The sequence below is a fragment of the Bubalus bubalis genome, chromosome 24 (genome assembly GCF_019923935.1).
Source record: "Bubalus bubalis isolate 160015118507 breed Murrah chromosome 24, NDDB_SH_1, whole genome shotgun sequence".
In the NCBI taxonomy this organism is placed as follows: Eukaryota; Metazoa; Chordata; class Mammalia; order Artiodactyla; family Bovidae; genus Bubalus; species Bubalus bubalis.
The window spans coordinates 39,679,347-39,694,083 of NC_059180.1; the positions used below are offsets into that span (position 1 = coordinate 39,679,347).

The following is a 14,737-nucleotide window of genomic DNA, read 5'->3' on the forward strand; positions in this document are numbered from 1 at the left end:
AGCAGCCGGTCCTGGAACGACCAGAACTGCGGGCCTGCGGGTGAGCCGAGCTGCGCATGCCCGGCGCTAGCGCTCCACCACCAGGACCCTGCTACTGCTGCTAAGTCGCTTCAGGCGTGTCCGACTCTGTGCGACCCCATAGACGGCAGCCCACCAGGCTCCCCCATCCCTGGGATTCTCCAGGCAAGAACACTGGAGTGGGTTGCCATTTCCTTTTCCAATGCATGAAAGTGGAAAGTGAAAGTGAGGTCGCTAAGTCGTGTCCGACTCCTTGCGACACCATGGACTACAGCCTTCCAGGCTCCTCCGACCATGGGATTTTCCATGCAAGAGTACTGGAGTGGAGTGCCATCACCTTCTCCCCAAAGAAGAGAATCCAGCACTGATTTATATCCTGAATTCTGTGATGAGCTGGGGTGGGGGGCGGTCAATAGATGGCCCAGGTCCCACCCACTCATCACCCAGGAACGTTCAGGAAGCAATGACCCCAGACTCAGAGGGGGCCAGTCCACTGTCTTCCCACCAGCATGAGCTGATGGGAGCCAAGCAGTTCCCAAGAGAACGGCAGGGGCTCAGGTGTGGAGGAGCAAAGAGGTGTTCCAGGTGCAGGAGGGTGTCCCCCTGCAAGTGGGCAGTTCTGGTTCCAGTGTGCTGACCGGAAAGAAGGTGCAGGGGGGCCGACTGTGGAGCATCATCTGTGTGTGAGCAGTGATGTCACCAGGACTTAGGGCACGGTGACCAGGGGTGGTCTCAGGGCCGATTTGGGGTCCCCAGCAATGTGGGTTACTTGGGATGTCATAGAAGGAGGATAGGGTGACAAAAATCACAGAGGGCCCAGAGAGGCAGGCTGGGGTTCAGCGTCCTGGGGTGGACGGTGGGGCCCGTCCCTAAAGACCCAAACAGGTTGGCACAGTTGTTGACAGGAGCGGCCTGGGCTGCCTGGCACACAGACTGGGGCCTTAAGGAGGGGATGAAGGTCGTCTGGGCTCTGAGCCCTCTGGGGGCCCCTGGATCCAAAGCGAAGTGGCAGATGTCTCCCTGCCCTGGCCTGCCCCACAGGGCTTGTCGCTCACAGCCTGGCCAGCCTCCTTGCTGAGGCAACAGCCTCTCAGCCCAGCACCTCCATGGCCTTCTCGTAAGTCTTCCAGCCCCAGGGCCACCATAACAAAGAACCACAGACCCGTGTATCAACAACACACATTTATTCTCTCACAGGGGAGCCTAGAAGTGGAGGTCAAGGTGTCAGCAGGTATGGTTCCTGTGAGAACCCTGAGGGAAGCCTGTGTTCCAGGTCTCTTCTAGTCTTGTAGATAGCCATCACCACGTCGACACGGCATCCTCTCCAGACATGCATGTATCTCCTAATCCCCCATTTTCATAAGGTCACCAGTCATAATGGATTAGGGCCCACCCCAAGGACCTCGTCGGAGAAGTCAATGGCACCCCACTCCAGTACTCTCGCCTGGCAAATCCCATGGATGGAGGAGCCTGGTAGGCTACAGTCCATGGAGGCGCTAGGAGTCAGAAACGACGGAGCGACTTCACTTTCACGTGTTGAACAAGGAAATGGCAGCCCACTCCAGTGTTCTTGCCTGGAGAACCCCAGGGACGGGGGAGCCTGGTGGGCTGCCATCTCTGGGGTCGCACAGAGTCAGACACGACTGAAGTGACTTAGCAGCAGCAGCAAGGACCACGTTTACCTTGATTCCTTGTAAAGACCACCACCAGATGACGTGGCATTCAGAGGACTTCAGCATAGGAATATGGGGACACAGTGTGACTGCTGATATCCTTGAAGGGCAACTGGATTTGGAAAGTAGAGGTGTTTCTTGGGCACAGCTGGAAGGGAAAGCTCTGAGCCTGCGGCCGGGAGGTTCAGTTGTTTATGTGTTGGGAAGAAGACAGGGCTACGGGAGTCCCCACATGTCACAGGTTTAGGTTTAAGACTCCTGCAAGACACCTGGGAAGAAGGTTTCCAGAGAGAAGACAGGTCAGCTAAGAGTCAGAGGAATTGGGAGAACCCACAGCGTGGGGGGCACTAACGGTAAGGGATCTGACTGCTACTGAGGGAGATGCAAGAAACCTGGGTTCAATGTCTGGGCTCAGAAGATCCCTTGGAAAAGGAAATGACACCCGACTCCAGTATCCTTGCCTGGGAAATCCCATGGATGAGGGACCTGGTGGGCCACAGTCCGTGGGGCTTCAGAGGCGAACACGACAGGGCACCATAACGCAGCATATCAAGGCGTGATTATTTCCTGAGCCCACTCATGTGCCAGGGAATGTGGTGGGGCCTTGAGGGGACCTGTCTTGAAACAGAGGGGCAGGGCTGCCCCGGAGAAAAAGGAGGGCATCCCAGGCAAAAGGAGCAGCATGTGCAGAGACCTGGCAGGGGAGAGAGGAGCTTGGCCAGCAGCCAAGGACTATTGCGCAGCCGAGGAGATGCAGAGCAGTGTCCTGCGGATGAGACGGGATCTGACAGGTCAGTGACAGCCTTAGGTCCTCAGTTGTGTCCGACTCTGTGCCAGCCCGTGGACTGTAGGCTGCCAGGCTCCTTTTGCCTCTCCCTGAATTCTTTCTGAGCTGAGACATAAAGGACCACAGTTCCTCAGATCCCATGAAATACCAGCTAACGGTTTCAAATGGCTATCCTATGCTAAATGGAGTACAAAATGTCTTCTTTACAGCAAATAACCCACTGAAAACTGCTGTCTATAACTTGCATGTGCTAGTTAAAAGGTCAAAGAAGTGAAATGACTAATATTCACATAAGTAATATTTCACTGTTACAGAATTCTGCTTTGGAAGAGAGAAACTTGTGCCCAGAATCCCTGGAAACTGCACCTATTCCATTAACATCACTCCCTCCTGCACCATGGAGGACTCTTTCCTCCATATTTTTATTGGGTTTTGTTATGTTACCTCCCGAGTTTATATTGTACATGCACAAATCAAATATCATTGGTCAAAAACAAACATTTCTTTGGGAGAGAAAATGTTTAGAAAATGTATTTCATGTAACTTAGATTGAAATGGAGAAAAGATTTAATCTAAAAACAACAAGAATAACAACAAAACAAACTCATATTGACGTTGAAACAGGGAAGAAATTTAGTGTTAAACAAAGAATACCGTACTACTTCTATAAACGGAGTAACCTCACCACCGTGAGAAGTAGTATATCAGATGTAAGTCATTATAAAAAAGGAAAAAAAAAAAAAAAGAAAAAAGGAAATAGTCAAGTGCAGGTTTAGCACAGGGTCACCGGAGAACGCAGGGGAAAGTCTGAGAGACGTGCATACTGATGGGAGGTAAGGCAGGGACAGGGCCAGGAAGCCAAGGCTGCTCAGGGCCTGGCAGTGGGTGGCTCCTTGCAGCAGGGAACTCAGGCCAGAGGTAGGCCTTCCAGAGTCAGGCCTGTCAGAGGGACCCCCTGGAAGTGAAGGGGGAAGGGTGTGGCCGGAATGGGGCTGTGCCACAAGGAACTCCCAGACAGGCTGCTGTCCTCCTCAGACAGAAAGGTGCAGGCCCAGGAGACAAGGAGAGCCTTCCTCCAGGACTCCTGTCCTGCTGGGGCCTGAGCTGACAGCAAGCTGGGTCCCTTAGGATGATGAGGGTACTAAGATGCTAACATCAGGGTCAGGGTCCACCACTGTCTCCTCCTGCGAGACCCACAGCCGGCCCTCAGGGGTCCCCCTCGCTGAGAATCAGCTCAGCGCCACATCTGACAGGGTCTGGAGCGACAGGCAGAGACACAGAGGCATGCGACCCACAGAAGGCATCTTGGTCCTTGGGGCCTCCGGGCTTCCAAGCCTCTCCCACATCCCTGGGTCAGCAGAGCATCCCCGTCCCTAACAGACAGGTCAGACCTGGAGATGGGAAACCTGGCCTGATGCTGTGGTATCATCCCTGCAGGACACGAGGTCAGGGCAGTTAAAGGATGGGTCAAGGGTGAGCAGGAGGGTAAAGGTCGCGTCAGAAGATGGTTGCCCAGAAGGGGATGCTGCAGGGCCTCCTAGATGAGGTGGAGTTCCTACAGAACCACCTGGGGCTCCTAGACCTGGATGAGGTTTCTGAAGAGCTGTCCCACAGAGGAGCAGAAATCCGTCAGCATTCCCCAGACGGCCTTCACCGCACTGCAGATGGCCTCCAGGAAGGTCGCCGCCTTCTCCCGCAGCCAGGTGAGCGCATCCCAACACCGCTGCTGGAGACTCTGCAGAATTCCTTGGAACCGCCGCAGGGCTCTGACCCAGATGCTCTCTTCCGGATTCTGGACCTCCAGACGGGCAGAGACTGAAGGTCTCTGGATTCTGCAGCGTACTCCTTGCCATGCTTCCTGAAGCAAGGGACTGGACTCCTGCAGGGATTCATGCATGGATGGGGGCCTTTCAAGGACCTGCCCCGGGTGAGGCAGACCCTGGTCCTGACCTGACCGAGGCCTCCCAGCTCTTGTGAGACGCTGGGGCTCAGAAGCCCAGCCCAGCCCAACCCAAACTTCCTGCCTTCAGGCCAACAGCTCGGCAGACTCGAGGACTTCTCCCAGAGACTGGGCCTGGCCCCTTGGTTCGCCTAAAGAAGGAACCCTGGTGCTTGGTTGTACCTGCCTGCAGGTGGTTGGCCTCTGAACCCAACACCAGGCCCATGGGGCTCATAGCAGGAAGCTAAGTCCAGGGCTCTGGCCACCATGTGCTGAGTGGGGAGGCTGATGCCCGCAAAACTGCACCACCTGAGATTTCAGGGACCCCCCCCATTCATCCCCCACTCCAGGGAGCTCTGTGTACACGCAGCAGCCCCAAGGACAAGAGAGACCAGTGGGGAGGGGAAGGAAGGCTCTGAGACAGTGGCTCCGACTCACAGGAAGGTTCTCTTGAATGTGATCTTCTACGAATTCACAGATGTCCTCGCTGAGTTCCTCCTGGGGAGAGGAAGTGTGCAGTCTGCACTCCTGCCTCCCTGCTGAGGTCAGTGGTCCCCATTGGCCTCCCGTGCATCCAGGTGAGTCTGAAGGGAGCCAGGGCCCCAGACTCCATACCCTGGCTGATCCAACTCTGAGGACTACCCTTAGCAGGGGGCAAGCTCCAAACTCACCTCCATCTCTGCTAGGGCTGTCTCCATCTGGTGGGGAAAAAAACACTCTGTTTAAAACACCCCCACCCTCTCTCACTTTCACCGTGAATCCCAAGGCCCAGCTAGTTCTCATCTCTGCCCAGTCACCCCAATAACGAACCCTCAACCTGGGGACCATGCTCTGGCATCCCTGCCCTGCCCTGTTGCCCTGTGGCCTGGTCGCCGCCCTCAGCATCCCTGGGCCTCCGTATCTCCTCCCTGTGCACTCACCTGCCACATGGGTGTGCGTTTGTCCAGTGTAAGGACTGGTGCTGAGCTGTGACCCTCATCATCACCGTGACTGTGAACTTCCCTCACACTGTGGAGGGTCGGGGGTGGGGCACAGTGACCCACCTGTGCTCCTTCTGGTTCATTTCCCATCTTATCACAGAAATCATCCACCCAGGTGTGCTGTGAACAGAGATGGACTTGAGTAAAAGAAGCTCCATCCTTCTCCCTGCTGGGTCCCAAGGGGGCCAGATCGTTCTTGGCTTCACCTCGCAGAACCCAGGCTTCCCGAGCCCCCAGCTATTCGTGGGGATGAGCCTCTTACCATCATGTCCCTCAGAGAAGCCAGGTTACCTGAGAGTCCCTGTGGATGTAAAAGTGAAACTCAGGTTCTGGCCTTGTAACCACTGGGACCTGTTTTACACACACACACACACACACACACATACACACACACTCACTGAAGGAGGACCCTTGCTATGGAATAGGTGGGTCAACCTGGTTCCCAGATGCCTAGCCCTCCGTTGTCCCACTGATGTGACCAGGGAGGAACCGGCGCTGTCCTCTCCTGTCTGAGGCGCTGAGGGTGACAGTGGCCAGTGTTCCCGACCTCTGACCCTGCAGACCCCCGGCTCCCAGCCCCTTCCCCTCCAGACACTTGATGCCTCATGGAGGTGGGAGGTGCCCCACCGACCCCTCGGGAGACTCCACCTAACGGCAGGAATCTGGCACTGTCCCCGCTGCCTTCCTGGCCCTGGGTGGTCAGTGCGGCTCACAGCGCATGCAGGACTCCCATCTGCAAACCCTTGTCTGGAGGGCCCATCCTGTCAGCCTATCATCACACGACTGGGCAAGGAAACACCTCGCGGGTCCGTGGGATACTCTCTGCCCGCATCTTCTCACTGGGCCTGAGTGCTCAGCCTGGCTCACCCCGCGATGACCACTCCCACACACCGTTGTTCCATGGCCCAGAACCCCTGAGCATCTGGTCACCCTCAGAACTAGGTAGGTGAGTGGGACAGAGAGCGGAGGCCACCGCAAAGGGTAAGAATAGACTCTGAGCTCAACGTGGCTTCAGCTGTTGATCGAGGCCCTGAGAGAAATGCTTTCAGCTTTTCTCTGAAAATCCTGGCCAGCCAACTAGACCCCACATGCTGCAACTAAGATCCCTCAGAGACAAAAGAAATTCAATAAATAGGAATAAGCATTAGAAGGAGCCCGAGGATGGCTGATTCCTCGGACACTGCAGAGGATCCAGGTCCGGCTGCCCCACGAACATGACGACTCTAATTCCTACACTCACTCCCTGGTCCATTGCTCCTTCCTCGGTCCCAAAGACCCCCACACTGAGCTGCGCCCAAACTGACCTCCTAGCAGGAGCCCCAGCCCCACAGCCAGTACCTGCCACATAAGGAAAGGGCTCAGAGCAACAGGAAGCTGGAGCGTGCTTGTCAACAATGATCCAGAATTTCAGGATGGTGACAGCAGAGCGTTCGACCAGGGTCATTGTGAGGCGGGGCGCTTTGTGGCACGGGTCCCATGTTTTGACCCTCTGCTTCCCCAGTGGGAAGGAAATAGCAACCCGCTCCAGTATCTCTGCTTGGAGAAGCCCATGGACAGGGCAGCCTGGTGGGCTACAGTCCCTGGGTTCGCAAAGAATTGGACACCACTGAGCGACTCACACTTTCACTTTCCCCTGCGGCCACCCCAGGGCCCAGGGAGGGTGGGACAGAGGCTGCTGTGCACAGAGCAGTCAGCAGGGCTGGGCTGAGCTGGTGGGAGCCGGATCGGGTGGCAAAAGAGACTCCAGGCCCACTCTCCCCCCATCTCTCGTCGTCACTCACCTTAGTAAAGCCCATGGTAGCTTAGGGTCCTCCCGCTGGGACCTGGTGGAGGAAGAGCGGAAGGAAAAGTGCTTCAGAGAATAGGGCTCGCCCACCACCCTTGAGGGTCCTCAGACTGCAGGTCTTCCCCACCCCCACATCGGGCTCCCCAGAGCCCCTCACCTGAGATTCTGCAGCCAAAGCTCCAGCTGAGCACTGCCCCGCTGCCCGCTGAGCCCCAATGACTTAAGAGCTGGCCAGGGAGGGGCAGAGAGGGTGGAGCCCTGCTGGGGGATGGGGCAGGGTCAGCTGGGTGTTTTTGAGAGAGAAACTGAGTCAGAAATAGAAGCAGAAACAGAGGGGGTAGGGGGGAGTTGGAAGGAAGGGAAGACAGGGAGCCAGAGGTCTGAGGGGCAGGCGGGGAGGGCGTGTCTCTTACTCTCAAGGTCCCAGGACAGGCCCCTTCTCCCTGAGCTGGGTGGGGATCTCTAGGCCCAGCTTGGGCTGTGTCCCCCCACCATCGGCTCGAGCATGGGGAGGGACGGGGTAAAATCCAGACTTGGGACGATAGTTTGAGGAAGCTTCAGGAGGAGCCAACCAGGGCCCTCGAACAGACTGCACCCCACTCCGCCTGAGAGAAGCTTCTATAGCCGCCCTGCCCTCAGGAAGTCACAGGACCTGCAGGGGCCCTGAGGTGGAGACTCTCCCCGGGGCTCCGGTATCCAAGGCAGGGCCAGGCCTGTGTGCCTCACCCACAGGATGTGTCCCTCAGAAGGGGCAGAAGGGAGCCTTGCTGGCCGTCTGGGCCCCGCTGACCAGGGTCTCCTGAGGCCTGCTCGGGCCCCCGGGCCTCAGTCACCATGGCAGGGGTCTCCATGGCCCTGGCCAGCCCCACAGGGCTTGACTCTCACAGCCTGGCCCACCTCCCTCTGAGACCACAGCCCCTCACAGCCATGGCCTGGCATCTGTCTTAGAGACCCAGGGCTGCCATATCAAAGAGCCACAGACCCGGGTCTCAGCAACACACATTTACTCTCACAGTGGAGCCTCGAAATTGAAATCAAGGCATCAGCAGGCAGCGGTTGCTCTGAGAGCCCTGAGGGAAGCATGTGTTCCAGGCTTCTCTTGTAGGCCTGTAGACGGCAGTCTCCAGGTCTACATGGCGCCCTCCCCAGACAAGTATCTGTCTCCTAATTCCCCATTTTCCTAAGGTCACCAGTCATAATGGATTAGGGCCCACCCTAAGGCCCTCATGCTCACTTGATTCCCTGTAAAGACTCCCCTCCAGGTGCTGGTGGTTAGGATTTCACTGTGTGAATTTAGGGGAACACGATTCAGTGTCTAATATCCTTGAAGAGGAACTGGCCTCCTGATGGGCCACCCGTGTGCACCCCATGAGGACAAACCTAGGAATCCCATTCCTCAGGGAAAGTTTCTCTTGGGCCCACCAGACCCCAGCCGGCATCCCCTGCCTCTTAGGAGCCAATTCAGTTGTCCGAAACTCCCTTCCCACACCCAGGAAGTCCAGATCCTTCCCTGAGCCAGCTCAGAACTCCAGGGTGGGAGGGAGACAATAGAGTGGCTCTTGCTTCAGCTGCGGGCTTCCCTGGTGGCTCAGAGGGTAGGGAATCTGCCTGCAATGCAGGAGACCTGGGTTTGATCCCTGGGTCCCAAAGATCCCCCTGGAGAAAGGAACCCAGTCCACTATCATGGCCCGGACAGTTCCATGGACTGCATAGTCCATGGTGTCTCAAAGAGTCACACGGCTGAGCGGCTTTCACTTGCTTCAGCCCGCCTCATTTCCAGGTCATATTTCCAGTGATCTGGCTGCCTGAGACGTGACACTGGGCACCTCCACATCTGTCTCAGGAAGGCCACCTCCTGAAAGGCATTTCGTGTCTCACTGTGGACTGAACCCTTTTCTTTATAGAGTTTTAGTGAGATGTAATTCACATATCATACAATTCACCCAGGAAAGGGCCTAATTTAATGCACAGTACTACTCAACCATCACCACCATCAATTTCAGAACACTTTTATCATCTCCAGAAACCATCCTGCACCCCTAAGCCATCATCCTCCACGGCCCACCACCACGCAATTCCTAAGTTTGTTTTTAACTTTTTGAGGTACCACTAGACTCTTTCCCCAGGCTTCCCCGGTAGCTCAGCGGTAAATAATATGCCTGCAATGGGAGAAAACCAGGTTCAATTCGTGGGTCAGAGAAAGTCCCTGGGAGGAGGACATGGCAACCCACTCCAATAGTCTTGCCTAGAAAACCCCATGGACAGAGGAGCCTGGGGGGCTACAGTCTATGGGGCCACGGAGACAGCTTTGAGTGTACACGCACACACAAGGGTGGTAAATGTTTTCCGGCCTCATGCCCTTACCACATGAATCATTTGCAACTTTTTGTCCCCATTATGTGGGTTGTCTTTTTACTTTTCTGGTGTTGCCCTTGGAAATACTAAAGTTTTTAAGTGTTTATATTTTAATAATTTGTCTCATTTATTTCCCATTCTTTAAAAAACATAATTCAATACCATGTGGCATTTTTGTGAACCTGACTTCATGACGTCTGAGAGCCTGGAAAAAGTGTCCATTGTCGCAGCAAAAGGAGCCTCAGATGTCATATGGGACATCCCTCTCTGGGCGCCTCCAACCAACTTTTGGTTGCCCCCCAGCTCATTCTTAGCCACCCTGTCCCCTGTCAATGCTGGATTCTAGCCTCTTCTATAAAACAGTGATTCAGATCTGTCACTTCCTGCCATCACTGCTCCGAGGAAATGAAGGGTTTTCTCTCCTGTTGTTTTTATTGTCCCGTTTCAGGGCTGATAAGCTTTTCGAAGACAAGTTTCCTCCTCCTCATACTTAGAAAGGGTCCTGACAGAGGCCCAGATGGCTTCTGGTGCCTTTGAACATCCAGATCCCTGGCTGGTTGAAGACACCGGGCTGTCATCCTCCTTCTGGCCTGGTCGTGACCACGCTGGGCTCCATGCCCCTGGGTCAGCTCTTGCAGCACTGTGGGCCCACTGAGGCTGGTGGCACATTAAGAAATGGTGGGTATGTGACTCCACCCATGGGGGTGAACCTCTCTCACCCAGGCCATGAGTGGGCTCTGTAAACACAGGAAGAGGTTGGCCCCTGGGTGGAGAACAGGAGGGGACGCACAAGTCAGAAGACAGAGAGCCGAGACGGCAGCTGCTGGCCCTGGTCCCTTGCAGATCAGGGCCACCCCCCAGCCCACCCCTACATCAACCACCCAGTTTGTTCAAATGCAGATTCCTGGCCTAAGACCCAGAGTGAGGATTCACAGTGAAGACAAGGAATCTGCATATTTCAAGTTCCCGAGATCATTCTCTCTTTTTCTTGGACCACACTGATCGGCTTGAAGGATTTTTGTTCTGGGACTAGAAATTTAACTCAGGCCATGACAATGAGAGCACCAGATTCTAACCACTGGATCACCAGGGAACTCCCTTCCTGGGTCCTCCTGTGTGGAATGTTCCAGAAGCAAAGTTGCAGAGGCACTCAATTAGATTCTAAATTCAGTGGGGATGGCGGTCATTGAGGTGGCCCAGGTTCCACCCACCTGTCACCCAGGAGCACTGAGGAGGCAGTGACCCCAGACTGAGAGGGGACCAGTCCACTGTCCTCCCACCAGCATAGAGCTGATGGGAGCCAAGGGGTTCTGGAGGGGGCGGCAGAGGCTCAGGTGAGGTGGTGGGAGAGGTGTTTTAGGAGCAGGAGGGTGTCCTACTGAATGTGGGTGGTTCTGGTACCAGCGTGCTGACCAGAAACAAGGATGGGCCACAGGGGCCATCTGAGGAGCATCACCCACGTGTGAACCACGGATGTCACCCCGGACTTGGGACATATGCTCAGGAGTGGTCGCAGAGCTGGGTTTGGGACCGCACCAATGTGCTTCGATTGGGACATCGTGGAGGGAGGACAGGATGAGAAACGTTAGAGCAGAGGCTGGAGAGCCGGCTCAGCAAGGGGGAGTGGGGCTGTCCTGTAAAGAGCCAAGCACTTGGGACAGCTGCTGTTGGCAGGCGGGGCGGGCTGCAGGAATTCAGCCGCCTGAGCTCTGGGAAAGGCCAGGTGTTCCGGGAAACGGAGAGTCCTGCGGGGTCATGGCCAGGGGCAGGGGAGGAAGGAAGGGGCAGGGGAGGAAGGAAGGCCCAGGAGGCCGCAGTCAGGACATTCAGTGCCAGGGTCCGGCCGGTCTCCACCCTCCTGGATTTAGCTCCACTGGCATCCCCAGCTGCATCCTGGCTGAGCCCCGCCCCTGGGACGGACTTCCCACAGCCACAAACCAAGGGCGATATGCTCCCTTCCACGCAGCCGCAGGTTCCCTTCAGGCGGAGGCCAGGCCCCCCACCAGCAGGGACAGAAGACGCAGGAAGGGCACCGAAGGCCGCCCTGCAGCCCGACTGATCCCGCAGTGACAGTCGCAGTCTCCGGACTTAAGGGGCGCTCTGGGGGGTCTGGAGGCCCGAGGGCCCACAATGGGGGCGGGGCAGTCCAGGAACTTGGGACCCATGGGTTGGGGGGAGTCTGGCTGGGCTTTGATGCTGCCCTTGGGGAAGCGCCAGTAGTGGACGCCCTTAAAGCAGTAGGTGTCCCCTGCGGGGAGGGAGAGGTTTAAGGGGCTGGTCCACGCCTGCCCACCCTTCAAACCCCTCTCTCCGCACCGCTTCTCCCCCTACTCCGGGGTCTGCAGGCCCCACCACCCCACGGCTACTGGGCCCCCACGGCCCGGCCCCCCGGGTGCGCGAGCTCTGCCACCCGTGTCGCTGACGGTGACATCGTCGGGGGCCGGCAGCGCGCCCTCCCAGAGGCTCAGATCGCGCGGGTAGTCGGGGTCCGGGCGCACCGCAGCCTCTTTCTACCGTCCTACTGCCGCTCGGGGATCAGGTAGGTCTTCCCGTTGAGCCGCCAGGAGACACGACGTCCACCTCCGCCCCGGGGGGCAGCTCTGTGAGCAGGCGTGCGGAGCCCTCTAGCAGCCGGTCCTGGAACTACCAGAACTGCGGGCCTGCGGGCGGGGCGGGGGCCAGGTGAGGCGCGCTGCGCATGCCCCGCGCTAGCCCGCCACCACCGGACCCTGCTACTGCTGCTAAGTGGCTTCAGTCGTGTCTGACTCTATGCGACTCCATAGACGGCAGCCCACCAGGCGCCCCCATCCCTGGGATTCTCCAGGCAAGAACACTGGAGTGGGTTGCCATTTCCCTCTCCAATACAGGAAAGTGGAAAGTAAAAGTGAAGTCCCTCAGTCGTGTCGGACTCTTTGCCACCCCGTGGACTGCAGCCTTCCAGGCTCCTCCGTCCATGGGATTTTCCAGGCAAGAGCACTGGAGTGGGGTGCCATCGCCTTCTCTGTAAAAGAAGAGAATCCAGCACTGATTTAGATCCTGAATTCTGTGATGAGCTGGGGTGGGGGCAGTCAATACGTGGCCCAGGTCAGACCCAGTCATCACCCAGGAAGGTTGACGAAGCAGTGAACCCAGACTGAGAGGGGACCAGTCAGGGGACCAGTCCACAGTCTTCCCGCCAGCATGAGCTGATGGGAGCCAAGCAGTTCCCGAGAGGAAGGCAGAGGCTCAGGTGTGGAGGAGCGGAGAGGTATTCCAGGTGCAGGAGGGCGTCCCCCTGAAAGTGGGTAGTTCCGCTTCCAGTGTGCTGACTGGAAAGAAGGTGCAGGGGGGCCGACTGTGGAGCATCATCTGTGTGTGAGCAGTGATGTCACCAGGACTTAGGGCACGGTGACCAGGGGTGGTCTCAGGGTTGATTTGGGGTCCCCAGCAATGTGTTGATTGGATTTCACAGAAGTAGGACAAAGAGACAAACATCACAGAGCACTGGAGAGCCAGGCTGGGGTTCAGCGTCCCGGGGTGGATGGTGGGGTCCGTCCATAAGACCCAAACAGCTTGGCACAGTTGTTGACAGGAGCAGCCTGGGCTGCCTGGCACACAGACTGGGGCCTTCAGGACAGAATGAAGGCTGTCTGGGTGCTCAGCCCTCGGGGGCCCCTCGATCCAAAGTGAAGTGGCAGATGTCTCCCTGCCCTGGCCTGCCCCACAGGGCTTGTCGCTCACAGCCTGGCCAGCCTCCTTGCTGAGGCAACAGCCTCTCTCAGCCCAGCACCTCCATGGCCTTCTCATAAGTCTTCCAGCCCCAGGGCCACCATAACAAAGAACCACAGACTCGTGTATCAACAACACACATTTATTCTCTCACAGGGCAGCTTAGATGTTGAGGTCAAGGTCTCAGCAGAAACGGTTCCTCTGAGCGCCCTGAGGGAAGCCTGTGTTCCAGGGCTCTCCTAGGCTTTAGATAGCCATCTCCACATAGACAGGTTGTCCTCTCCAGATATTTAAGTGTCTCCTAATCCCCCATTTTCATAAGGTCACCAGTCATAATGGATTAGGGCCCATGCCAAGGACCACGTTTCTCTTAATCCCTTGTAAAGACCACCTCCAGATGACGTGGCATTCAGAGGACTGCAGCATAGGAATTTGGGGACACAGTGCGACTTCTGATATCCTTGAAGGGCAACTGGATTTGGAAAGTATGGGTGTTTCTTGGGCACAGCTAGAAGGGAAACTCTGAGCCTGCGGCCGGGAGGTTCAGTTGTTTACATGTTGGGAGGAAGACAGGGCTACGGGAGTTCCCACATGTCACAGGTTTAGGTTTCAGACTCCTGCAAGACTCCTGGGAAGAACGTTTCCAGGAGAGAGGACAGGTCAACTAAGAGACTGAGGAATTGGGAGAACCAACAGCTTGGGGGGCACTAGTAAGGGATCTGACTGCTAATGAGAGAGATGGAAGACTGGGTTCAATGCCTGCGCTCGGAAGATCCCTTGGAGAAGGAAATGACAGCCCACTCCACTATGCTTGCCTGGGAAATCCCATGGATGAGGGACCTGGTGGGCCACAGTCTGTGGGGCTACAGAGGCGAACACGACTGAGCGACAGCACTCACAGCGTATCAAGGCGTGGTTATTTCCTGAGCCCACCCACGTGCCAGGGAATGTGGTGGGGCCTTAAGGGACCTGGCTTGAAATAGAGGGGCAGGGCTGCCCCGGAGAAAAAGGAGGGCATCCCAGGCAAAAGGAGCAGCATATGCAGAGATCCCGGCAGGAGAGAGAGGAGCTTGGCCAGCAGCCAAGGACTATTGCGCAGCCGAGGAGATGCAGAGCAGCGGATGAGACAGAGTCTGACAGGTCAGTGAGAACCTTAGGTCCTCAGTTGTGTCCGACTCTGTGCCACCCCGTGGACTGTAGGCTGCCAGGCTCCTTTCGCCTCTCCCTGAATTCTTTCTGAGCTGAGACATAAAGGACCAGAGTTCCTCGGATCCCATGAAACACCACCTAACAGTTTCAAATGGCTATCCTATGCTAAATGGAGTACAAAACATCTGCTTTACAGCAAATAACCCACTGAAAACTGCTGTCTATATTTTGCATATGCTAGTTAAAAGGTCAAAGAAGTGAGATGACTGATATTCACATAAGTAATATTTCATTGTTTCAGAATTCTCCATAGGAAGAAACTAGGCCCAAAATCCCTGGAAA

The 14,737-nt window shown here is 56.3% G+C and overlaps 1 protein-coding gene across 2 annotated transcripts; it reads right to left on the reverse strand.

Annotated features, from left to right (window-relative positions):
* Positions 1–1,597: 1,597 nt before the first annotated feature.
* LOC102392870 (interleukin-32) lies at positions 1,598–8,265 on the reverse strand. 2 transcript variants are annotated; one of them, XM_025275242.3, is made up of 7 exons: positions 7,341–8,265; positions 7,179–7,220; positions 5,660–5,698; positions 5,461–5,517; positions 5,089–5,115; positions 4,856–4,915; positions 1,598–4,357 (listed from the first exon to the last, which is right to left on the reverse strand). In XM_025275242.3, exons 2-7 carry the CDS (start codon positions 7,191–7,193, stop codon positions 4,055–4,057), a joined length of 501 nt encoding a protein of 166 aa, XP_025131027.3. In that variant the 5' UTR covers positions 7,194–7,220; positions 7,341–8,265; the 3' UTR covers positions 1,598–4,054. The 2 variants fall into 2 exon arrangements, with proteins under 2 accessions (XP_025131027.3, XP_044792191.2); XM_044936256.2 differs by lacking the exons at positions 7,179–7,220; positions 7,341–8,265 and adding an exon at positions 6,736–6,993.
* Positions 8,266–14,737: the final 6,472 nt, after the last annotated feature.